Below are 26,614 nucleotides of genomic sequence, written 5' to 3' on the forward strand. Positions count from 1 at the left end.
TGCAAACAGCTCATTCGGCCCAATAAGTTCATCGTACACTTAAGTGCGTCCCACCCACACCCAATTCTCTACACCATCCTTGTAATCTTGTATTTCCCATGGCTAACCCACCTGCATATTCCTGGGCAATCGATTTCATGTTGTAAATTCTTTTTTTCCTCCATTGTTATACCCTGGCAGATCGCCACAAAATGCATTCCTGTTGCGCCAAGGGCCTCCAGCTCAAAATTAAACTAATACGGTCAATGGTTCCCCAGAATATTAGTGGCCCGTGAATCCCACTTACGAGACCATACGTTTATAAAGTTTAACTTCTAACTCCAGATTATTTACAACAGTTGTGTAGTTATGCCACTAGGCTTTAGGAATCCTCCCCCAACCCAATCCTTGCTCCTATACCGCCCCGCCCTCCCTTTAAATTTAGAAGTTTGAGAACAACCGAAGGAAAAAAAAAGTTATGCAAATGTATGCCCGAATATTACACTTCCACGCAAATGAACTTGGGCCACTACAAATGAGTGGAATTTACAGGCTTCAGTGGTCGAAACTTTGGTTACACTTTATTACAGCCAAGAAGCGCAGACTAGTGGATTTTTCTAACAAAGTGATGTCAGCATTTTATATAGAGCGTATATGTTACTTCGGGTAGAATGGGGGTAGGGAAGGAAACACTGCTCCACAGAGGGCAGGAATAGAAGGGCTGATGTTCGCCAGCAAAGAAACTATCGAGGCGCTATCACTTTGCTTCCTGCAGTTCTCGTTTTTAACTTTGTCAAATATCTAGCTCGACAAAAGCGTTGTCAAGACTTTTCGCAGCAGCCATAATTTCTCGAAATTCCTTAAAATCACAGAATCTAATCTCGCGCCTACTCATCAAATCCCCCCATTGAAACAACCTGGATTAAGCTCGTTCATAAGAATTGAGCGGCTCTGAAAAGAGCCTTTGTGGTTTGTTTTGTTGAATTGATCTTTGTATCTCAGATCTCCCCCCAGTTCAGGCGTAGACCTTGCTGGGGTGCCCGGTCTTCTTGGGCAGCAGCACGGCCTGAATGTTGGGCAAGACGCCGCCCTGAGCGATGGTGACCCCACCCAACAGTTTATTAAGCTCCTCATCGTTGCGGATGGCGAGCTGCAGATGGCGGGGAATGATGCGGCTCTTCTTATTGTCCCGCGCTGCATTGCCCGCCAACTCGAGGATCTCGGCGGTCAGGTACTCAAGGACGGCAGCCAGATAAACAGGGGCTCCAGCCCCAACCCGCTCTGCATAATGACCCTTGCGCAGCAGTCGGTGGATTCGGCCCACCGGGAACTGTAGGCCAGCTCGGGACGAACGTGTCTTGGCCTTAGCTCGACCTTTCCCTCCAGTTTTACCGCGGCCAGACATTCTTGTACTTATCAAAACTTTTGAAAGCCCCAAAAAATTTCCAATGGAACAGCCATGCGGGCCAGCTCCCCTTTTATATCATTTGTTGGAATCCAAAAGCGGCCCCTTTTCATTGGCTAATCTATGCACCTCTGTTTAGGATTGGCCGAGAAAGGCAGAAATTTTTTAAACTCTTAGCGAATGGGAAACGGCACCTCAATCATCCTCAATTTGCATAGTCATCACCGGGAATTGCAGCGGGACAGATTTGCGGGCTGCCCAACTCTGAAGAAGGTTTACCGGACCGAAACATTAACGCTGGGTTTCTCTACAGATACAGCCAAACCCGCTGATTTTCTCCAGCAACTTACGTTTTTACTTCAGATTTTCAGCATTCGTAGTTTTTTGATATATTTTAGGTGTTTATCCCCCGATCAGTAACAAAGTTGATACATTGCAAAATCAAAGCCATTAGCCCTTGAATCCCTTAGCAATCAAGAACCTTATCTATCACCGGGTTAAGTACAGTGCACAGCCCTCTGTGGCAATGAATCACGTATATTAACCATCCCCTGGCTGACGAAATTCCTCTTTGCCTCAGTTCTAAACGGTCGTCCCTCACACTTTCCCAGATTGAATTCCAGCTGCCACTTCTTTGCCCACACGCCCTGCCAAATCCTTCTGTAGCCAACCCAACTCCTCAACAATATTTTAGTGTCATCTGTCAACTTAGCAAAAGTGCCCTCAGCTCCTTTATCCAGATTGTTAATATATAACATGAATAGTTACGCTGCCAATATATACCTGTGTGGAACTTCATTAGCCACTCAATGCCATCCTTAAAAAGGGCCCTTTATCCCCACTTTCTACCTTCTACTAGTTTGCCAAACCTCTGTCCATGCTGTATCTTTCCCATAACTCCATGGGCTCTTATCTTGTTTAGTAAACTTCTGCAGCACCTTTTTAAATGCCTTCTAGAGATCCAAATAGATCATGGCCACTTTGTCTATCTCGCTTATTACCTTTTCAAAGCATTCTAACAGATTTGTCATCCCCACAACTAAGTCATACGGACTCAGCCCTATTTTAGTACTCCACAGTCTCATCTTTAAAAATGAAATCTAAAATCTTACCAATGATCGAGCTCAGTCCAACTGGTGTATCATTTCCTGTCTTCTATTTAAGAAAAATGGGAAGCAGGAGCGCTAGATTAGCCATTTTCCAGTTCTTTGGGACACACTCTGACTCCAATGATTCCTGAAACATCACCGCCAATGCTTCCACAATCTCCTCAGTTATCAGCCACAGAACCTGGGTGTGCACTGCACCTGGTCCAGGTTATTCATCCACCTTCAGATCTTTCAGCTTACCCAGCGCTTTTTCCTTACTGATGGCCACTACACTCATCTCCCCCCACTGACTCCCATGAAATTCTGTCAGACAGCTGGCGTCTTCCATTGTGAAAACTGACACAAAGTACCTGTTGGGTACCTGTGCCATTCCTTTGTTCCCTATTACTACTTCTCCAACCTTGTTTTTCAGCATTCCAGCATCCACTCTTGCCTCTCTCTTGTGTTTTAGGTCTCTAAAACAAACTGTTGCAGTCTTCTTTTATATTACGAACTATTTCTCATATTTCATTTTCTCACCCTTTTTTTAGTTTATTCATTATCTATTGGTTTCTAAAGCCTCCCCAACCCCTTGGTTTCCCACTAAACTTTACCACACTATGTTCTTATCTTTTACTTTTATACTTGCCCGACATCCCTTGTCAGCCACGGATATCTTGCCCATCACAACCACCGCCCCCCCCCCCCCCCCACCCCCCACCCCTCCCCGCTTACCCAAACATTGGTTTCTTCTTCCTTAGGATGATTTTCTGCTGCATTTCCCAAATTACTCTTAGAAACTCCTGCCATTGCTGCTCTACCACATTCCCCGCTCAGCTCTCCTTCCAATCAATTCTGGACACTTCCTCCCTCATGTCCTTATAGTTACCGTTACTCAATTGCAACACCATTGCATCAGTTTCCAGCTTCTCCCCCTCAAACTGCATGGTGAATTCTATCATATTATGGTCTCTGTCCCCTACGGGATTCCTTCAACTTTAGCTCCCTAATTAAGCCTCACTATCCATCACCAAATCCAGAATTGCTTGCTCCCCAGTGATTCCTTCCACAAACTGCTCCAAAACACTCTTAGACATTTCACAAATTCCTTTTCTTGCAATCCACCACCAACCTGATTTTCCCAGTTCACCTGCATATAGCAGCCCCCCATGTTTACTGTAATAGTGCCTTTCTTATATGCCTTTTCAACTCCTGATTTAATTGCTCCCCCACATCCTGACTATACATGATTCCCATCAGGGTCTTTTCTCCTTTTCTGTTCTTCAACTCTAACCTTAGATATTCTACAACTTGTTTATCTCACATTTTGCTATCGATTTAATTTCATTTCTTAATAACAACGCAACATGACACTTTCTGCTGATCTATCTTTTTTATGAGAAGTATATTCTTGGATAGTTAGATCCCAACCTTGATCCCCTTGCAGCCACATCGCTGTGAAACCCACAAGATCGTACCTGACAATTTCAAACTACGTTACAAGTTCAATCACCTTGTTTTGCATATTGCATACATTTAAGTACAACATCCTCAGTCCTGTGTTAACTTCATGCCTTTCTCACAGTTGTCCTCTTATCAGCAGTGTCTGAGGTTAGATTCCTAACCCTTTGCATACTCTTCGCCCTATTATTTGTTCAGGAAAGTTTAATAAACTCCAACATTTTCCATTATTTCCCAGCCTCACTCTAGTTTAAAACTTTATCCTAAATAATGATTCTGGCTGGAGGATTTCAGTCATCTGTAGAGTTTGAAGAAGCTGGGGTTCTAGTGAAAAGAAGTTAGAGACATTTGATAGAACTGTTCAAAATCAAACCAATGCAAGACAGAGAAAAACAAAGGCGTCTCCGAGCACAAATGCATGAATCAGTAAATGCTAAATGACTGTTATCAACGCCATTAAATAAAGCAAACAAAACACCTAGTTTTCTTTGAAAATAGATTAAGTACAGACTTGAAAAGTTGAGAATACATTCTTCAACGTATGCCTAATTGGACTACACTCCAGCCACTTCTTTGTCAACTCTCGTTGCCATATTACAGAAAAAAGAAAATGGCCATTGGAGAGGCTGCAAAAATTGCAAGGATGGGAACAAAATGCCTGGGTATTTGTATATCAGGAAGTAGGTGACAAATTGGATTTTCTTTCCCCTGAAAAAAAGGCTGCCGACGAGTGGATAAAAAGATAGCCATCAAGGAATCCATTTGGGAATTCAGATGAATCCTCTTGACCCAGGGAACTGGGAGAATGTGGGCTTGCTGGCCTCAACAAGTGGTCAGAACATATACTGTAGCATAGTTAGATTTAAAGGGAAGCTAGACATGCATTTGAGAGAACATTTTTACAATGGAAAATATAGCCGAGAGAAGATACGAGGAGGTGAGACTGAATCATAAAGAGATGTATTTTGGTTAGGCAGTATTCATGACGCTGGTTAATCAAAATGTTTATTACAATGTCAAACCAGTCACTAACAAATGCAAACAAATAGTTCTACAAATGCCTATTGTTACTCTCACTACATTCAACCTTATCTTTATGATATTTCTAATCTTAAATTACAAATTATTTCCAAGAGTCAAGGACACCAGATGGGGTTAATCTGCCTGCCATTGCCAAATAAACTTATCACGAGCTTTTTCGTTGCCTTCTAGAAAGCAGAATGGCCGATTAAAAATTTTAATTTATTTTTTAAACACTTCAGTTTGTTTTCAGACTTTTTTTAAATTTCAGTGACAAACCTTTAATAACACCATTGGCAAGGACGTAGGTGCCTTGGCCATTTTCAAATAGCAATTAAAGAATTTGGAGTAAAAATCCAGCATTCGCCCTACATTCTGTTTGCTCAATCAAATTCATCATCCTGTGATATCTCAGTGAAAGCGCGCACCAGAATTTCCAGCCATTAGCAAATTTTCCACAGGTAGAATTGATGGGAATGCCTACAGAAAGCACTTGATTACTAAATTTGCCTCATTGAAAGTGCGTTGGAGTAGGTGTAGGGGCGGCATCGTTTTTAAACTGAGTTGAAATCACGAGATATGGTTCCATACGGCTGGAGGTTGCATTAATAGGCACATGTTTCTGATACTGTCAAATATAACACTATCCCCTTCCATGTAGAAGTAACATCACGAATGATCATAACCAAAATTTTAAAATGCACACTGTTGAAAAACAGAATCCATATGATCAATTTAAGATTATCCAACTGGTACAATTTTTTTTGTAAAGAATGAAGTCAAAGATGTGTTTAAGAAAATCGGCAAGAAATTTGAAACTTTTCAATGGTCGGGAATGAAATTGCGTGGAAGGACTGTGAAGATAAGTTTGATCTTAACTTTCGGAATAATTAGTTGTCTACTTTAAAAGTAGAAAAAAAAAAGCGTGACTACAAGGGCTCCCTGTGGGACTGATCGGATAATTGCTTTAGAAGACCCGGCAATAATGTCATTTTGTACTTGTGATTCGACACATGAAGAACAGTTGCTTTAAAGAAAAGTTCCGAAGGTAGAATAACATCCACTTCAATCTTGACATGTGATAACATAGAAGCTATCAAGGCAAATAGAATCGATTTAGTCGAGATGAATCAGGATGCAAATGAATTTAAAAAAAGCTCATCAGAAGCAGCGGTGCAGAAAAGTCAGTACGGGCCAGCTGAGCTATCTTGGTGCTGTGTTAAAACCCTTGCTATTCCTGATTAAAAGAGTTTGCCCTATAAATTTGTGTAGCTTACCAAGACAAATGCCTTATAGTCAAGATTGCTGTAGAGCCATAAGTTGATCGAACATTTTGATCTTAGCCCTTCGTTGGCAGTAATGCGCGGCTCTTAAAAGAGCCTTTTGTGTCCGTTTTTGATAAAGGAGGAACGATTCGTTTTCATTAGCGTGGCTAATCTAAGCGGAACTGGTGTACTTGGTGACCGCTTTCGTGCCTTCAGAGACGGCGTGTTTGGCCAGTTCGCCCGGCAGCATAAGACGGACAGCGCTCTGAATTTCTCTGGCCGATATGGTCTGGCGCTTGTTGTAGTGAATCAGGTGCGAAGCCTCAGAGGCGATGCGCTCAAAAATGTCGATAACGAACGAATTCATGACATTCATAGCCTTGGACGAAATTCTTGTGGAAGGATGGACTTGGGTCAGCACCCGGTACACGTAAGTCGAATAGCTCTGTTTACGAGTCTTTCTCCGCTTCTTAGGTGGTTTTTTAACGACTTTGCTCAGCGACTGTTTTGATGCCTTTCGGGACGCAGCGCTCTTCGCCACAGCCGCCGACTCAGGCATGATTTCCGATCACAGCAAACTCAGAATGCTGCAGCCTGCCCGCCTCATTTATATAGTTGCCGCATGCTAATGAGGGATCGGGGTGAGGCAGTTTCCTATTGGGCAATCGGCAACTTCCGAATCATAACCGTTCAGACGGTTTTCTTTCATTCGGTGATCTGAGCCAATCAGAAATGACGCATGACGAAACCTTTGACCATAACGATTGTACGTCGCGCCGCTAAGGCCTAAGACTTACCCGTCTTCCGAAAGCGCCGTGGACGGATGACAGCTGGACAGCGGATCTGGACAGACTGAATTTCGTCAACCTTTAACAGCTTAGTAATAATTTTATGATTAACGCAGTCTTAGCTGAAGTCTACACGCAGCACGCTTGGTAATATACTGTGGATGTGGTAGATATTGGCGAAACTGAAGTAGGTCTGACAGGAATAATTTTGTCCAGACGACTTCCTAGTCGCAGATAGTTCCGGTCTGCGACCCTTCCTCGGGACCTTAACTACCTCCGTCTCGATTTTAGTTTTGTTGAACTACCAGCGTAAGCATGTTGCCAGCTTCACCTATCGCCTTTAACCCTTTTATTTCTATTGCCCTAGAGCTGACACACCGATGGAAAGGGCTCATTCTCTGGTTTAGAAAAAAAATGCACAAGACCTACAGCAAAGTAAGGAACAGTAGTTCGTTTATTTTATTTAAAGTTTAAAAACACGACAAAGTTTTCTGGGTAAATGACTAATAAATTGCATCGCCACGCAGTAACAACCTTTTCATAATTAACAAGATCCGTTTCACAAGTTGCACCCCAGTCAAGGTTCACTAGCTTCTCTTGTGGAAATGTCTAAGCGGTTCTGAAAAGAGCCTTTGTCCGTCCCTGGGCCTACCTCCTTTTCTCCAACCGTTGCTTGCGTATGGTGGTTCTGGTTGTGGCTAGTCGCCGAACGGCACATTTTCTCGATTTGGACCGGATTCTTTTGGGAGCTTTCGACCCCTTGGGGCTTCGACGCGACATTTTGGCTGACGCCGTCTCGGTTTTCGCAGACCGCCTCCTGGCTCTAGTTTTTTGCGCCGAGTTTTTCCCCACCTCCCGCTCCTTAGCTGTCTGCAAGGAAATGGGAATCCCGGCATGCGCCGACGGGTTTTTACTGAGCGGCGCCCTCACGACTGAGTGGCTGGGCCGGGCGCCGCACCCCTCCATATCGTAGTTGGCGGCCGAGATGGTCTTCCTCATTATAGTGGCCAAAGCAGCAGGGCCTTGTCGGTCTTTGGTCACGGCCACCGCCTCCAAGATGCGCTCGGCCACTGTCGCTACGGTGGCCGCTTTCTGCGGGCGGTAGGCGCTTTTCCTCTTGGTGACCGCGGCGGGAAGAGCAGGCGGCGCCATGTCGGTGGCCGCGGAACGGGGAGCGGCAGCGGCAGCCGGGGCAGCGGTCATCGTCGCTGGTGACGAGAGATCCACCTGAGGGGTAACGGCCTCAGCCATAAACGACATCAACAGCGATTGCAGCAGCAGCGTCGCAACAATGAGCCGGAGCTGCGGCAGCGGCCACTTTATGTGGGCGCAAAGCGGACGCCATAGAGCCACACTCCGCGCAGCCGCAGATGCCGCTGCCCCGTCGTCCCTGCTCCCTCTTCTCCCCGAATCAGTAAAACGCTGCTTCCCGCCGCTTGTTCTCGGGGTGTAACACCCAGTCTCCCGGGGAGGCGGCGATCTCACCCCATTATAACTCCCAAAGTCTCCCCACGACGACGTTCTCCGCAGTTTGGAAATGTCTTTCTATCGTGACAGCCAGAGGTTTCATTCGCTTTCAGTCCCTTCTCAAAACTCATTACGGATTATGAAATAACATTCTCCAGGGTTAAGTTAAATAGATCCGAAAGTTGAACCTTGCACCTGGGTGTTTTGTACGATTGAACTATTTGAAGTATCCAACTACTCGGTTTCAGGATTTGAATAGCTTGAAATTCACTTTCAACATTCGTCATCCAGTTAAGAACAGTCAATCCAACACACTTTTACAGTTAAAACAAAGATCTGCGGATGCTGAAAACCTGAAACAAAACAGACATTGCTGGGGAAACTCATCAAGTCTGGCAGCATTTGTGAAGATAAAGGAAAGTTAATGCTTTGAGTCCGTGACCCTTCTTCAGAAATGATAACAGCTAGGTGAAGGTACTTGATATGTTGATAACGGTGGTAAGGTGGGGAGGATGTAGGAGTAACTGATAGGTTTGAGACATCACATTTATTTGAAGTGAACTCTACAGACAGTGGTTCTGAACAAATTTTGTCCCTTGCTCTTCATTCCAGTTTTCAAAGTTGGTGACTATATTTCTATCTGAAAAGTATGTATGAAATGGGATTCTTGCATCCCTTTATTTCTCACTTGAGTTTTGATTACCTTGGGGAATGCTCAGAACTCACATTTTGTTTGTAAAGCCCAGGTTGTCAGTTGGGATTTGAGTCAGTTTGTAAGCATGATCCCAGAATCCTGAGAACACCACACTGACACCTCTTGTGCAGCCCTGAATGAATGCTGCTCTGTCAGTTGTGGTGGCATTTCATTTTCAGATGAGTCATTAAAGAGAGCCCCTGTCTACCCTCTAGATAGTTTATCCTAAACCGCTATTTCTGGAAGACCAATAGACTCCTTTGCTGTTCAATTATCCCTCTATTAGCATCGGATTTTGGATGCCAGGTTTTGTTATATCAGCGGTTACATTTAAAAAAAAACACCACTGATGTGGTTCTTTGGGGCATCTCGCGTTATTTAAATGGAACTTGTCAATATATGTCATTGTCTTTTTGTAAAGATTAGTGACGCCTTAGCACTGTTGCATGTGTGCAATATTCAGTAATATATTGGCATGATATAACAATTTGAAGATTTCATCTGTTCGCAATATAATCTTCCAAAATTATTCACTCAGAGACAGTAGGAACTGCTGATGCTAGAGTCTGAGATAACAAGGTGTGGAGCTGGGTGAACACAGTAGACCAGGCAGCATTTAGACCAAACCTAAAACATCAGCTTTCCTGCTCCTCTGTTGCTGCCTGGCCTGCTGTGTTCATCCAGCTCCACACCTTGTTATCTTACAAAAATATTGTTACGTTGGCTTCTGTCAAGCTGTGGGAAATACAAGCTATGGTCGCGTTCTCATTGTAATATTTTTGTAGCTTGTTGCTGCCAAACAAAAGGTTATTGAAAGCACTAATGTTTACACTAAAATCTGCAAACTATTTGTGCCTTTTGTCTAAAGGCTTTTGTTAATGGGTTGGACAAAATGAGCATTTTCAACAATTGCAGATCATTCCTAATGATGAAAAAAACGCATAGATTAATTTACAAGATAATAAAGTGTGAAGCTGGATGAACACATCCGGCCAAGCAGTATCTCAGGAGCACTTTTTAGATTAATTTACATCCTGGAATAATTTTAAAACAAATAAGTTTTGGATTGGGGTTTGACTAATAACAAAATACTTCTTTTGACGACAACCATTGTAATGCTTTCAATTGCTTGTTACCAGGAGAAGGTGTCTTTCAATAACTTCTGCTTATAATTGAAAATGAGTTTGCGTAGGAGCAATTAAACAGTAGTCTTTTGGCAGGAATCCCATGGAGTTGGCAGAAACACTGGCTCTTGAAATTTACATCATACGCATGAGATTCCTAATAATCAATCGACGTCCTGTTTGTAATCCAAACTTTTCAGTTAAGTGGTAATATAGGTGATGTCCTCTGGTATTATTACAGGACTGTTAATCTCAAGAGTCAGCTAATGCTGTGGGGACCCAGGTTGGACCCAGGTTCCATGGTGGAATTTGAATTCAACAAAAAAAAATCTGGAGTTAAGAATCTAATGAGTCTATTGTCAACCAAACGGTGTAAATAGAACCAAACGTTGGTGGTAATGTAAGAGAGATTTGTTTTGCTTTAAGGGAACAGGATCATATCCTCCCCATAGAGGCTGCAAAAAACTAAAGATCAACAAGAGTCGACCTTTAATATAGTTGGCTTATAGTTATTGGACAATAAAAATCAATAGCTCAATAGAGTATGAGACAAGAAACCACATTTTCATTGCACAGCATGGGAGCCCGTGTGCATATACTGGAGTACAGCATAGGAAAGTAGTCATTTGAAAATTGGACACAACTAGGGCAGGTGCAGACAGTTCAATGATGGCTGTTTAATTGTTTTGTTCAAATGAAAGCCAGCCAATGATTTAGATAATTCAAAGTTATAAAAGTAGAAGAAGAAGATGTTCCCCAACATCAGAGATTTCTTAACTTATTACAAGTTGCATTGACTAAAACACTTAACATCACAGGAAATGTTTGTGAAGAGATTATGCTTCTACCCAGAATATAATTGTTGCTAAATATGTACTTCTGATATTACTAGACATTTCACAAAAAAAGCTTTTTTTTTGTTTTTAAAATGAAAATAAGAGGCCTTACAAGATGGTGCCCAGAAGCCACAGGACTTACTCTGCAGATTCAATTAAAGCTAAAAGCAGATTAGCAAACTGTATTAGCTGAAGAGATAACAAGGTGTAGAGCTGTATGAACACAGCAGGCCAAGCAACATCATAGGAGCAGGAAAGCTGACGTTTTGGGCCTAGACCCTTCTTCCGAAACATCAGCTTTCCTGTTCATATGATGCTGCTTGGCCTGTTGTGTTCATCCAGTTCTACACCTTGTTATCTCAGATTCTCCAGCATCTGCAGTTCCTACTGTCTCTGTGTTAGTTTAAGAGTCAGTTACAAAACATCATCAGATAATTCAGGGATTCCAGGTGAATGCATTGAAGGTGTGAAGACTGAAATACTTCTGTGGAATTGAACAGTAAGCAAGAGAGATATCACATGGAATTCCAATATGATTGCTTTGCTTTGTGGAACAATGCTTCATCAAAATTAACATTTGCAGCCTTTTACAAAATTGAGATAAAGCAGTCTTGAAACAGATACTAATGAAAAGAATTGTCTGAAAACTAAATCATCTTGACACTGCCTCTACTTCTCATCCAGGAGACAAAGAGAGCTAACCACGATGACTGTGCAGAACCATGCGACAAGAGCCACAAACTGAAATCCGTAAAAGTAGAGCAGATGAGCTTCCAGTCACTCCCAATATGATGTAGACCGTGATTATGATTTTTCATAAAATTAGAAGTAAGTTTGGATTTTTAAGCTGTGATTTTTTTTTTCAGTCAGATCTAAGGAACTAAATAACTAATTTGTGACTTTATGTAGCCACGGTAGTTTTTAAAAAAGGATAATTTTCAGAACTGATGGGCTTTTATTTACCTTTTGGTGGTTTACAACCTAGCAAAATACACTGACGTTCTCAAGGTTTCAGTTAGAAGTTTCTGAACCCTTTAAGTTTAGAGTGGGGAAAAAACCCATAGCTTAGAGAGACAGAGAGAGAGAGAGAGAGAATTTTACAGTTTTCTTATAGTTTGGGCAGTTCTATTCATGTGTAAAGTTGCTACTGAGAAAGAGCAAGATAGTAGATTTGTTAACATTGGATTACATTAGACAAAGACGTTAGTGATAGTCCAGTCGTGAAGAATTTTTTGTGGAACTCTAAAAAAGTTACTTGATGCCAAGACTGTTTTAGAAATGGTGTGTGATAAATCTGGGAAGAATTTGTTTTTCCAGACTGGAAGTTAAACCAAATTGAAATAGGAGGTAGGGGTTGAAGAGGGCGGTTGGGTTTGAGTTGGAAGAAGTAGGTATAGACATAGACATAGAACAGTACAGCACAGCACATACTCACACTTTTTAGGGTTAAACTCCATCTGCCACTTCTCAGCCCTGCTCTGCATTCTATCAATGTCCCTTTGTAACCCAGAACAGTCCTCTGCATAGTCCACAATGTGACCCACCTTCATATCGTCCGCGAACTTACTAATTCATCCTTCCACTCCTTCATCCAAATCATTTACAACAATCACAAATAGAAGAGGACCCAGAACAGATCCTTGAGGTACACCACTCGTAACTGAACACCATGTAGAATATTTTCTGTTCGCTACCACCCTTTGTCTTCTTAGGGTCAGCCAATTCTGAATCTAATTTGCCTCATTTCCCCCTACCCCATGCCTCCTTACCTTTTGCATGAGCCTACCGTGGGGAACATTATCAAACACCTCAGTTAAATCCATGCATACCACATCCACAGGTCTACCTTCATCCATGTGCTTGATCACCTCTTCAAAGAATTCAGTAAGGTTTGTGTGGCATCACAAGTCCATGCTGACTATCACCATTCATACTATGCCTTTTCAAGTGATAATAAATCCTGCCCCTTAGACACCACTGACATAAGACTAACTGGCCTGTAATTTCTGAGGTTATCCCTGTTCCCTTGTTTGCCTCTTTCCAATCTTCCAGCACTATACCTGTGGACAGTGAGGACGGAAAGATCATTGGCGAAGGCCCTGCGATTTCTTCCCTCGCTTGCCATAGAATTCCTGGATAAAACCCAGGGGACTTATCTATCTCCAACTTCGTCAGCATTCCTAGCACATCTTCCTTACTAACATCAACCTCCACTAGCCTACCTGTCTGTTTCACAATGCCCTCCTCTATAACTAGGTCCCTCTCAGTTGTGAATACTGAAGGAAAGTAGTCATTAAGGACCTCTTCTATCTCTTTAGGCTCCATGCACTCTTATGTATAGAGGCTTTTGGTGTAAGGACAATTTTGTGCACCGTATAAAACATTTTGGGACCTATATGGGAGGATAGTGGAGATTTTATTTCACTGTATCTTTCAACATCTTTAGGTAGAGGTGGCATGATGGTATGGTGGCTGAGTGATTAACACTGCTGCCTCACAGACCTGGAACTTGGTTTGATTCCACCCTCAGGCGACTTTCTGTGTGGAGTTTGTACATTCTCCCCGTGTCTGCATGGATTTCCTCTGGTGCTCTGATTTCCTCCCACAGTCAAAAGATGTGCAGGCTAGGAGGTTGGGCCATGCTAAATTGTCCATAGTGTTCAGGAATGCGTAGATTGGATGGGTTATCGGGAACTGGGTCTGGGTAGAATGCTCTGAGGGTCAGTGTACACTTGTCGGGTGGAAGGGCCAATTTCTACACCACAGAGACTCTGTGATCTTTATTTTACCTTGAACTGAGTGGCTTGCTCAGCCATTTCAGAGGGGAAGTTGAGTCAACCACATTATTGTGGGTCTGGAGTCATTCATAAGCCAGACCAGGCAAGAATGGCAGTTTTCCTTCCCTACAGATGAGTGTTTTTTTTGATAACAACTAACAATGGTTTCAAGGTCATCTTTAGACTTCTAATTCCAAATTTATATTTTGTTGATTTCAAGCTCTACCAATTCAGATTTGGGCCCAGGTTGCTGTAACACTCCCTCTTGCCTATTATATCCATTCACAACCCCACGATGCTATCCATCCACTCTCAGCCCAGGGTAATTGTTTTTTGAAAAAAAGCTTTATTATGGACAGTGTGGTATGCGTGCCCTCTGATTGTAAATTTCAATGTGTTTACTGAATTTATGGAGGTGAAAATGAATGTTACGCAATATTGTACCAGCTGCCTGTTACACTTGCCACACAATAGTCAGTTCCATAGTGTCCTATGAATCTGGATGTGGGGTGGAATCTTAAACAGCTGAACCCTGCAAGCCATCAAGTAAATTTTTACTCTATGCAACCTCACGGTCCCAGGAACATGGGCATCTGCCTCGCACTCTCCAGCTTTTGAATTGTTACCTTTTTTGTTTTAACTTGCATTTCACATTTTATTTTTTGCTTTTTGACTTTTTTCCTTCACTTCAGAGAGATGCAATAATTCGCTTCCCAGGACTTTTCTTTGTTACACACTGACTGACTGATTTTCTCTTGGCTTTTGACAGGACTCTGCAGCCACTAACCTTCAGAACTTCTGCAGTCTGTAGCTGAGGCAGGAAAGTGAAAATGGTGATGTGAAGCTAATTTTGTCCCAGCCAACATCTCATCACATCTCTCTCATGGTGAAACACTTCTTATTTCAAGTCACAGCTGCCATTCCAGTAAGCTTTGTCTTCCAGTTTGATCGTGCTATTGAATGGGGGGGGGGGGGGGGGGGGGTAAACACTCTGCTTCGTTGCATTGCAGCAGTGAAGTTGCATATGGAGGATCATACCTTCTATCTCACTATTTCCCCAACTTCTTGTTTAACCAGGTAGCAGTGAAATTGCCCCTAACCTTGAGCTATCATCCCCTGCTAAAACGAACACTTCAGAAGACATTTTATGACTAATTTCTGCCTGACTGTAACATATCAGCTTAGAAATTAAATGTGGCGAGATATGTTCACCGTCTCTTACACACACACACACACACACACACACACACACACACACACACACACACGTGCACGCGCGCGCGCTCACACACACACACACAAACACACACACACACCCATGCACGCACGCACACACACACTCTCTCTCTCTCTCACACACACACACACACTCATACACACATACACACACACTCTCTCTCTCACACACACACTCACACTCATACACACATACACACACACACACACACACACACACACACACACACACACACACACACACACAGATCATTTTAGCCCCCGCAATAACATCAGACTGCCTAATTCACTAAATGTGGAGGAAATCTGTTGTTCACACCTTGTCTGGCCTACATGTAGCCCCACAGTTGGTTCACCCTAAAAATGCTGAGCAAGCACTAAGAAGGGGCAATTAGAGATGGTTGTAAAATGCTGGCTTAGCAGGAAGAAGACCATGAAAAAAATAAAGAATTCCGTCTGACTGGATCCTCATGGTATGTCATTCTGTTTCCTTCCTTGCTGCTAATGAACTTTAAGGCTGTTACTACTGTCATATTGAACTCAGTGCTTCAGAAATACTGTGGCTTTAGAGAATGGCCTGAACGTTCCAAACGAGTTAAAACCTGACACCAGTGAACGTTAAAATTGTGCTCAGAGATAATGGGAACTGCAGATGCTGGAGAATCCAAGATAACAAAGTGTGGGGCTGGATGTTTGTTTTTCTGTTGAAGGGTCGTGGGGAGCTGTGGGTGATCCTCTTTCGTGAGGGTCTGGACGGAGAAACGTTGATCGTGGATCTTGCATTTAAGCAAGTATTGCTGAGAACACAGCATTTGCCCATTATTCCTAGTGCATCCTGCCTGATATTGAACTCCGCTGTAGTTCTGCAAACGGGCGACGCTAACATCAATTTCACACGACAGCCCAAGATGAATTAAGTCGCATCCACCAGCTCCACACCCATCCCCGCGTTCCCCCTCCCAATTCACCCCATTCTGACACATCTGTTCCCCTTTGACAAAAGCCTTGGGGAAAGAGATCGATGAATAAGGCGCTTAACAGTTTATTCTCCGCTTCTGTAACTTGCCCGGGTTTCCTGTGTCGCTGAAAGGAAAACCTATGTAGTAAACCTTCAGACAGAAAAAAATTATTGTCTGGAAAGAAAACTTCCTGCTGAATTACTTTTAAATCATCAGGATCTGACTTTTAATTCCAATTCTTTTAATAAAATGCATTTATTTTGATACCAAAACTTATGAATAAACTTCAAACACAAAAGATCCAGTTTAGTATACTTTTAAGCAACACGCAATGACACCTCTGGAGCAGATGAGACTTGAACCCCGGGCCTCCTGGCCAGGATCCAGTTTGATCATAACCGTTGAAGTCCTGGTGGGCGGACCCTGACGTTGCATTTCAGACACCTTGGCAAATTGGTGCAGACATTGCGAAGGGGTTCTCCAGGAGAGTTGCCCCCTATGCGCAGAGAGAAATGAAGAACTAATCGATCCCGGTCAGTTTGGAAATGACGTCCAGTGGATCTGATCTGATTACGAATTTGAGCGCAAGGTATATATGTAATGCGAAGCTGCGACTGGAAAAGACCAAAAACCTCCAAAATTATAGCAACATTAAGACACCCCAGAACGCTTTCCAAACAAAAATTTTTTTTCAGGCCAGTCTCTGGCTGCGTCGGAAGCGGGTCGACTACAAATTTCAACTGCCCTTCAAATATTGAAAGGGAACATTTAATGACATTGCAGTGCTCCGATGTGGCGCCTTATTTCACGCATTTATTCCTGTTTTGGCGCATTTGTCAGAAATCATTGTCATGTACTTTGAAGTATATTATGACTGATGAGCCGTAAAAGTATTTCTAAAAGTTTATTTTACAGCAGTATTTTAAGTGCAATTTTACACACACCTCATAGCAAGGACATTCGTAAAAAACTCAAGTTCCGTTAAAGTCGCCCAAACGTTGTTACTAATTAGAATAGAGATAGGCCTCGCACTCCCAAGCACCAGCGAGGGCGAGAAGTGTCATGCGACTCCATCTGTAAGGCTCGCTAACAAGCCGGTGGATGGCGTAAAACCGGGTAATAGTTAATGATGCAATGACATGGAAATGTGATGTATTATAAATAGCGCTTCTTGGGAAAACCGGGATAAGTTTGAAATTGAGATAACGAAGTGTGGAGCTGGATGAACACAGCAGGCCAAGCAGCATCTTAGGAGCACAAAAGCTGACATGAAGGTTCTAGGCCCGAAACGTCAGCTTTTGTGCTCCTGAGATGCTGCTTAGCCTGCTGTGTTCATCCAGCCTCACATTTTATTATCTTGGAATCTCCAGCATCTGCAGTTCCCATTATCTCTAAGTTTGAAATTGGACTGGTCAACTTTCCAATGGTAACGGAACTGCCTCTGATCAGCATTCACTGATTGCGAGGCTGGAAAATCACGGCAGGTCTGACAGCATCAGAAGAGCAGGAAAGTCAACTTTTCAGGCTGAAACCCTTCGTCAGGACTGGGGAGGGAGAGAGACGAGCCTAGGAATAAATAGGGAGAAGGAGGTAGGGCTGGGGCAAGGATAGGAGAGATGGGTGATTAGTAGGGGGTTATTGTGAATTGTCCAGGGGAAGGGTGGAGCGGTTAAGGGAGTAGGGAAACGGAGAGGTTTGGTCAGGTCAGGAGGGGGAGGACTGGACATGGGATTAAGGCTGGGGTGAAGGGATTTTGAAGCTGGTGAGGCCAATGATAAGGCCATTGCGCTGTAAGCTTCCATGGCGAAATATCAGCTACTCCTCTAATGCCGCCTGTCCCGCTATGCTTTTCCGGCCTCACACCTACTGAGCCTGGCTTTCAGCATTTCAGTCCTTACTGTCACCAAGTCACTGATTCACTCTTGTTCTTCAGGCTTGTTCCTGCTCGTAACACGATTGAGACCAGAACTTTGGGAAGTTGGGAGGTGTAGGATTTGAGTTTGGCCGATTTGTTAAAAGGCCATGCTCACCGTTTTCGATATTCTCATCTACATTTCAAAGAACATTAGGCAACGTGTCCTTTTTAATTGACACAAGCTGAGAGAAGACCAGTGCAGTCTCTGAACCGGGATGGTTGGAGGAATCTGAGATCTGGCGGAAAGAAATTAACTCCAGTCTGAAGATAAAAATGATAGTGAAACAAAATTAAACTGACAAATGTTCTGGCTTGAGTCGAACGGCTTTTTAAAAGCGAATAATAAACCAGTTTTTTTTCTGCAACTGGCCATTCCCTTCCCCAACTCCCCCTAAGCATGTGAAAAAGGCTACAATCGCCGTCTCTGGATTGATACAAACTGGAAATGTCCGGACCGGACATTGGTCTGCTCCGATCGATTTAGCGGAGGCGGTGATGTCGGCCCGGCCTCTCACCGCGTCGCGCTCCCTGCGGCTTTCTCCTCCGGACTCCAACCAGACCCGACTCAGGGTCCGTCCTCTGCCTTGCCAGCCCTCTCATCACCCTCCTCTCCTCACATACCAGACGCACATACGCAGTTTGGTGGAATGGCCATCTCTCTTCCCCTCAAACCTATCCAGCAGAGTGAAAAGCGGAAGAGCAGGGTCGATGGTGTGGGTTTGGTGAGAGCCTGGGTGGATTGCATTGGGGTTGTGGCAATGAAGCAGAATGAGAAAACGAAAGACCTGGGGAGAACCACGGAGCGTGTCAGAGTTTTAAACAGGGAGAAAAAGGCCTTTTGGTCCCTCGTGTCTGCGCTGGTCATCAACATCCCTTATATCCCAGCACTTGGCCTCTTGTCTTGTATACCATTACACTTCAAGCGTTCATCTAAATTCTTGTGGAATGTTGTAATGGTTTCTGCTTCTAATCAGGCAGTGAGTTCCAGATACCTGTCACTCTCTGGGTATGGGGCATATTTTCCCCTCAAAATTCACTCCAAGGACCCTGCTCCTTTCCTTAAATCTATGTCCCCTGATTACTGACGGCCTTCCTAAGAGGGAAATTTTTTCCCTATCTACCGTGTCCAGGCACCTCAGAACTTTGTGCACCTCAACAAGAACTTCCCCCCCCCACCACCACCCCCCCCCCCCCCAGCTTGAGGAAAACGACCCAAGTCAATGCAACAAAGTGTGGAGCTGGATGAACACAGCAGGCCAAGCAGCATCTCAAGACCACAAAAGCTGACGTTTCGGGCCTAGACCCTTCATCAGAGTCAATGTACTCTGACTTTATTGCTGAATCGCTCTAATGCAGGCAACATCCTGGCGAGTCTTCACTGAATCCTCCTTGAATCGTTCCTATTGATTGGAGACCAGAACTGTACACAGCACTTCAACCGTGGCCTAACAAACAGTATGCACAGCTCCATGATAGCCTCCTTGTTACCGTACTCAATGCCTCGAATAATGTATAATATCCCTCCTACATGCGTTCTTAACAACTGTCCCGCTGAAGAAAGCATGTGGGTGGGGCGGGCGGTGATAACTGGCCACAGAGAGAGGGTGGGGCGGAAGTTGGCACCTCTCCGTCCGCCTTTGCCCTATAAAAGACGCCGCTTCGGGCCGTCGCCCCTTCAGTTTCAGCTGCGATTGGTGGCGGAGGCTGGAACAGAAGCAGAGCGAGCGACCGAGGCAAGTGGGAGCGACGCAAGAGAGCGAGAGCGGGCAAGAGCTGGAACCGCCCTTTCTCCCTCTTGGGTCCTTTCTCTTGAGACCCTTCTCTTTCTGAATTGCTCCATCCTAAGCTGCGAGCATGACTGACAGCAGCCAGAAGGTGGAAGATGTGGCGGATCTGAGCGTCGACAAGGCAATTGCCCGCAAGAAGAAGCAGTACTCGCCGCTCCGCTCCCCGCAGCGCCGTAAGAAGACGGGCCCCACCGTCACCCAGCGTATCCTGCAGGTAGCTGCCGCCACCAAGGATCGGCGCGGAATCTCTCTGCCCGCCCTCAAGAAGGCTCTGTCGGCCAAGGGCTACGACGTGAGCCGCAATAACACGCGGGTCAACCAAGCGGTCAAGAGCCTGGTGCGCAACGGCTCTTTGGTGCAGACGGCGGGCATCGGAGCTTCGGGCTCGTTCCGCTTCAATCGTTCTCGCACCCGCGCTGACACTCCGGCACTGGGCTTAGGGGGACCGGGAGGACAAGGCGGCGGCAGCAGCCTTGCTGCGGCTTCCGCCTCGGCCAAGGAGGAAACCGGCGGCGGCGCCGCCTCCGCCCTCAAGAAGAAAAGTTCGGTCGCCAAAGCTACAGCTACCTCGTCCAAGAAGTCAACCCACGCGAAGAGCTCGGCCACCAAGAAGGGACGAGGGGCGGCCGTCGCCAAGCGGCGGAAAGCAGCGCCCGCCAAGCCCAGAAAGGCCACGCCATCGGCTCGTCGCAAACTCAAGGCCACCGCCCGGCGACCCAGCCGTGGCAAGGCCGGCGGAGCGGCGCGTCTTTACCGCAAGAACAAGCCGCTCCGTCTCGGCAGCGGCAGGAAGGGGATGTCCGGGCCAAACATGCGGCGCCGGCGACCGCCCGGAGGTAAACCCAAAAGACCGGTAGGGCGCCCGAGGAAATATTCGACCTTCGCGGCTAAGAGAAGCTGCTACTCCCGGCGGTAAGCAAGTTGAGCAAACCGTGAAGAACAGTCTTAATTACTTGAACACAAAGGCTCTTTTCAGAGCCACCGCAACTGCCAAAACGGAGCTGACTACGAAAGTTGGCGATTATTTCCTTTAGCACATAGCTTTAGAAAATCAACGCAGATACCTTAAAAATACATATATTTTTCTAAAAATAAAGCCATTTAATAAATCATCTGTCGGCGCATTTGTTCTGACTTGGTGATTAAAGGCACGGCGAGTAAGAGTTAAATAGTACAAATTTTACAAATTTGGAGTCGGGAATCATTCACTTTAGTCTGGTTTGAATTGCCTTCGCCGCTCCTTTCACAACGAGCGTGTTATTTTTGTTTCAATTCCGGATGAGAACACTTCGAATATCCTGATTGTAGGACTCCGAACGTGAGCTTTTAAACGTGGGATCAGACTCAAATCTCCCTAACTTCTCCCGGTTCAGTTCATGATTTTTTTTCTCTCCCTCCAGATGCTGCCTGGTATGAGTGTTTCCAGCATCGGCGAATTTCAAGATTTCTACATAAGTGCTGACAGGTTTAGAGATAATGGGAACTGCAGATGCTGGAGAATCCGAGATAACAAAGTGTGGGGCTGGATGAACACAGCAGGCCAAGCAGCATCTCAGGAGCACCAAAGCTGACGTTTCAGGCCTAGACCCTTCATCAGAAAAAGGTCTAGGCCCGAAACGTCAGCTTTTGTGCTCCTGAGATGCTGCGTGGCCTGCTGTGTTCATCCAACTTCACACTTTGTTATCTCTGCTAACAGGTTTAGGCTGTTTTTATTCACTCCTGGGATGTGGGCTTCGATGGCTTTATTGTCCGACCGTATTTGCCATTGAGGAGATAGCTGAGCTCTCTTCCGGAACTGCTAAATCTGTACCAAGCATTTCACCCAAATGCTGAATACTCTACTAGCTTTTTTCCCCTTAGGATTTCTGTTTTGAGTGTCGGTTTCTCAAAAAACCTGGTTGAGTTGATAATGCTCGAGTCACTGGATCAGTCAAGGAACAAACGAAAGGAAGCAATTGCTGAGCAGATACCTTCAGCTTTGCAAATATAACGGATGGGAAAGGGGGCATGAAGGCGAATTTGTATGTTGTTCAAAGAACCAAGAAACCTACAGCACAGGAACAGGCCCTTCGTTCCTCCAAGCCTGCGCCGATCAAGATCCTCTGTCTAACCTGTCATCTATTTTCTAACGGTCTGTGTCCATTTGCTCCCTGCCCATCCAAGTACCTGTCCAAATATATCTTAAAAGACGCTAACGTGTCTGCGTCTACCACCTCTGCTGGCAACGCATTCCAGGTGCCCACCACCCTCTGTGTAAAGAACTTTCCATGTATATCTCCCTTAAACTTTCCTCCTCTCACTTTGAACTCATGACCCCTAGTAATTGAATCCCCTACTCTGGGAAAAAGCTTCTTGCTATCCACCCTGTCTATACCCCTCATGATTTTGTAGACCTCAATCAGGTCCACCCTCAATCTCCATTTTTCTAATGAAAATAACCTAATCTACTCAACCTCTCTTCATAGCTAGCACCCTCCATACCAGGCAACATCCTGGTGAACCTCCTCTGCACCCTCTCCAAAGCATCCACATCCTTTTGGTAATGTGGCGACCAGAACTGTACACAGTACTCCAAATGTGGCCGAACCAAAGTTCTATACAATTGCAACATGACCTGCCAACTCTTGTACTCAATACCCCGCCCAATGAAGGAAAGTATGCCATATGCCTTCTTGACCACCCTATTGACCTGCGTTGTCACCTTCAGGGAACAATGGACCTGAATACCCAGATCTCTCAGTGCATCAATTTTCCCGAGGACTTTTCCATTTACTGTATAGTTCGCCCTTGAATTAGATCTTCCAAAATGCATCACATCACAGTTGCCCGGATTGAACTCCATCTGCCATTTATCTGCCCAACTCTCCAGTCTATCTATATTCTGCTGTAATTTCTGACAGTCCCCTTCACTATCAGCTACTCCACCAATCATAGTGTCATCAGCAAACTTGCTGATCAGACCACCTACACCTTGCTCCAGATCATTTACATATATCACAAACAACAGTGGTCCCAGCACAGATCCCTGTGGAACACTACTGGTCACAGGTCTCCAATTTGAGAAACTCCCTTCTACTACTACTCTCTGTCTCCTGTTGCCCAGCCAGTTTTTATCCATCTTGCTAGCACTCCCTGGGCCCCATGTGACATCACTTTCTCCATCGGCCTGCCATGGGGAACCTTATCAAACACCTTACTGAAGTCCATGTCTATTATATCTACAGCCTTTACCTCATCAATCAACTTTGTCACGTCCTCAAAGGATTCTATTAAGTTGGTAAGACATGACCTTTCCTGCATAAAACCATGTTGCCTATCACTGATAAGCCCATTTTCTTCCAAATGGGAATAGATCCTATCCCTCAGTGACTTCTCCAGTAGCTTCCCTACCACTGACGTCAGGCTCACCGGTCGCTAACTACCTGGATTATCCTTGCTGCCCTTCTTAAACAACGGGACAACATTAGCAAGTCTCCGGTCCTCTGGGACCTCACCCTTGTCCAAGGATGCTGCAAAGATATCTGTTAGGGCCCCGGCTATTTCCTCTCTCGTTTGCCTCATTAACCTGGGATAGATCCCATCCAGACCTGGGGGCTTGTCCACCTTAATGTCTTTTAGGATACCTAACACTTCCTCCTTCCTTATGTCAACTTGACCTAGAGTATGCAAACATCTATCCCTAACCTCAACATCCGTCATGTCCCTCTCCTTGGTGAATGCCGATGCAAAGTGCTCGTTAAGAATGTCACCCATTTTCTCTGACTCAGCACATAACTTTCGCTTCTTTGTCCTTAAGTGGGCCAATCCTTTCTCTAGTTACCCTCTTGCTCTTTATATATGAATAAAAGGCTTTGGGATTTTCCTTAACCATGTTTGCCAGCAATATCTCATGTCCTCTCTTAGCCCTCTTAATCCCTTTTTTCAGATTCGCTCTACATTCCAGATATTCTTGCAAAGCTTCGTCTGTCTTCAGTCGCCTAGACCTCATGTACGCTTCCTTTTTTCTCTTGGCTAGTCTCACAATTTCACCTGTCATCCATGGCTCCCTAATCTTGCTTTTTCTATTCCTCATTTTCACAGGAACATGTCTCTCCTACATGCTAATCAACCTCTCCCTAAAAGCCTTCCACATATCAAATGTGGATTTACCTTCAAACAGTTTCTCCTAATCTTGGTATAGTCGGCCTTCCTCCAATTTAGTACTGTTCCTTTAGGACCACTCCTATCCTTGTCCATGAGTATTGTAAAACTTACAGAATTGTGGTCGCTATTTCCAAAGTAGTCCCCGACTATAATATCAACCACCAGGCTGGGTTCATTCCCCAGCACCAGGTCCAGTATGGCCCCTTCCCGAGTTGGACTGCATACATACTGCTCTAGAAAACCCTCCTGGACACACCTTACAAATTCTGCTCCATCTTGACCCCTAACACTGAGTGAATCCCAGTCAATGTTGGGAAAATTAAAATCTCCCATCACCATCACCCTGTTTCTCCTACACCTTTCCATTATCTGTTTGCATATTTGTACCTCTATCTCACGCTCGCTGTTGGGAGGCCTGTAGTACAGCCCCAACATTGTTACTGCATCCTTCCTATTTCTGAGTTCCACCCATATTGCCTCACTGCTTGAGTCCTCCATGGGGCCCTCCTTCAGTGCGGCTGTGATATCCTCTTTGACCATTACTGCAACTCCTCCACCCCTTTTACCTCCCTCTCTATCCCGCCTGAAGCATCGATATCCTGGGACAATGAGTTGCCAATCATGCCCTTCCCTCAACTAAGCCTCAGTAATAGCAATAACATCATACTTCCAGGTACTGATCCAAGCACTAAGCTCATCTGCCTTATCTACTACACTTCTCGCATTAATACAAATGTACCTCAGACCACCTGTCCCTTTGCGTTCATCATCTGCTCCCCGACTACTCTTCCCTTCGGTCACACTGACCCCATTATCTAGTTCCCTACTATTCCCTTTAGTCACACTGACCCCATTATCTAGTTCCCTACTATTCCCTTTGGTCACACTGACCCCATTATCTAGTTCCCTACAGGCTTTCGTTTCTACCTCTCTTCCGTTCCCGTGCGAGCAATTGAATAATTGACCTAGAATTAAACAATTTAACTGCAAAAGCCTCTTGAAGAAGCGAATCCAAGTTTTAGTCTTAAAACATACAGTGAGGATTGTTATCAAAACCGCAGAAGTAATTGTATAAAGAATTAAATGGGACCAAATTACATTGAAACATTTTTTAAATCGAGTTTTAAACTGCTTTGAAGTAACTGTTTGGAAGAAATCTTTGGACTCTTTATCTCTCAGGTGTTGCCACTGAATTTCCCAAGTTTTATTTTTACTTCAGATCTTCAGTATCCACAGTATTTTGCTTTTAGCCTAACCATTAAACAGTAAAACAAATATTTTAACTGTAGGAATATTTCTTGGGCATAGACTTTAAATTCGCTGAACATTCCGAGCGAATGTAATTGATTCCCAACAGGACGCCCACGAATAGCCCAATTCATTCCCCCAAAGGAAAGTAAGCATGAGATGAGCCCTGGCAGGAATGACAGGTTTCGATGGGAAATTAGCGGATCGATACATATTACCGTGAAGTTGCAATATAGACGAAGCACGGGATTGGGTGGCGGCGAGGGGTCATAACCCGAGACTCTTTCTGCCGCGTCCACCTTGAGCTGACGCATTTTTTAGTTGTTGCTGTTTTTGTTGGGAAAGCGCATGACGAATTTGACCGGAATCTGCCTCCGTACTGCATGACTTAACGCCGTGAGTGTGTGTTCCTCATTCGAAACATCTATTGTCCAAATTCCTCACACCTACTGCACAAAGAGTACTGGCCCTGGCGTTAGCGACATCCCAGCACGAAAGACACAGGCAGAACCCACTCATGGTAGTATGAAGGTTTCCACTACCTCGGTCTCAACTCGGGGCAGAAACACCAGCTGATGGAAATCTTGGACAAGAAGAAAGGGGTTGCTCGGCCGGAGGAGTATTAGTATCGCAACTGTGTCCCTAGTTATTGTCTCTCCCGTAAAAAGAAAATCTTTCAGTATCCACCCTGCCAAGTCCACTCGGGATTGTTTCGAGTGAGATAACTTCCAACCGTAAGATTACACCCTCAGCTCAAGCCTTAGTTGAGTGAACCTTCTCGGAATTGTACTTAGTGCAATTAGATGCTTTTTTAAATAAGGAGACTGGAATTGCTCACAATTCTCAGGTGCGATCTCACTCAGACCCTTTGGCAGTGCATTTTTACATTCATATTCCAATACCCTTGCGATAAAATACTGGATAATAAAATGTGAGGCTGGATGAACACAGCAGGCCAAGCAGCATCTCAGGAGCACAAAAGCTGATGTTTCGGGCCTAGACCCTTCATCAGAGAGGGGTATGGGGTGAAGGTTCTGGAATAAATAGGGAGAGAGGGGGAGGCGGACCCCTCTCTCCCTATTTATTCCAGAACCATCTCCCCATCCCCTCTCTGATGAAGGGTCTAGGCCCGAAACATCAGCTTTTGTGCTCCTGGGATGCTGCTTGGCCTGCTGTGTTCATTCAGCCTCACACTTTATTATCTTGGATTCTCCAGCATCTGCAGTTCCCATTATCTCCGATAAAATACTGGAAATGTTTTGCTTTCTTAACCCTTTCTATACCTGCATACCAAAGTTTGGTGATTCATCTAGCTCGATATCCAGATCCTCCTAAATCTGAGTTCAATAAACTTTCTCCATTTAAATATATATGTAGCTGTTCTGTTCTTCCCGACGAAATACACATTATTTACATTATACC

General features: G+C 44.6%; 4 protein-coding genes and 1 long non-coding RNA gene across 5 annotated transcripts in view; 3 read left to right on the plus strand and 2 right to left on the minus strand.

Moving 5' to 3' along the window:
• Positions 1–26,614, plus strand: part of LOC125446591 (histone H2B-like) — a 267,925-nt gene that overhangs the window by 1,848 nt on the left and 239,463 nt on the right. The gene's annotated exons all lie outside the window — the stretch shown is intronic.
• On the minus strand, positions 995–1,384 carry LOC125446482 (histone H2A-like). The gene has a single exon (XM_048520092.1). The coding sequence runs from the start codon at positions 1,382–1,384 to the stop codon at positions 995–997; it is 390 nt and encodes a 129-aa protein (XP_048376049.1).
• On the minus strand, positions 6,135–6,777 carry LOC125446590 (histone H2B-like). Its single transcript, XM_048520284.1, has one exon. The coding sequence runs from the start codon at positions 6,775–6,777 to the stop codon at positions 6,391–6,393; it is 387 nt and encodes a 128-aa protein (XP_048376241.1). The 3' UTR covers positions 6,135–6,390.
• On the plus strand, positions 6,946–14,864 carry LOC132206269 (uncharacterized). Its single transcript, XR_009442948.1, has 4 exons — positions 6,946–7,098; positions 7,374–7,441; positions 11,812–11,955; positions 14,674–14,864. It is a non-coding gene; the product is annotated as an uncharacterized LOC132206269 (long non-coding RNA).
• Positions 19,768–20,837, plus strand: LOC125446594 (histone H1-like). The gene has a single exon (XM_048520290.2). The coding sequence runs from the start codon at positions 19,869–19,871 to the stop codon at positions 20,715–20,717; it is 849 nt and encodes a 282-aa protein (XP_048376247.1). The 5' UTR covers positions 19,768–19,868; the 3' UTR covers positions 20,718–20,837.

This window comes from Stegostoma tigrinum, chromosome 34 (genome assembly GCF_030684315.1).
Source record: "Stegostoma tigrinum isolate sSteTig4 chromosome 34, sSteTig4.hap1, whole genome shotgun sequence".
NCBI lineage: Eukaryota > Metazoa > Chordata > Chondrichthyes > Orectolobiformes > Stegostomatidae > Stegostoma > Stegostoma tigrinum.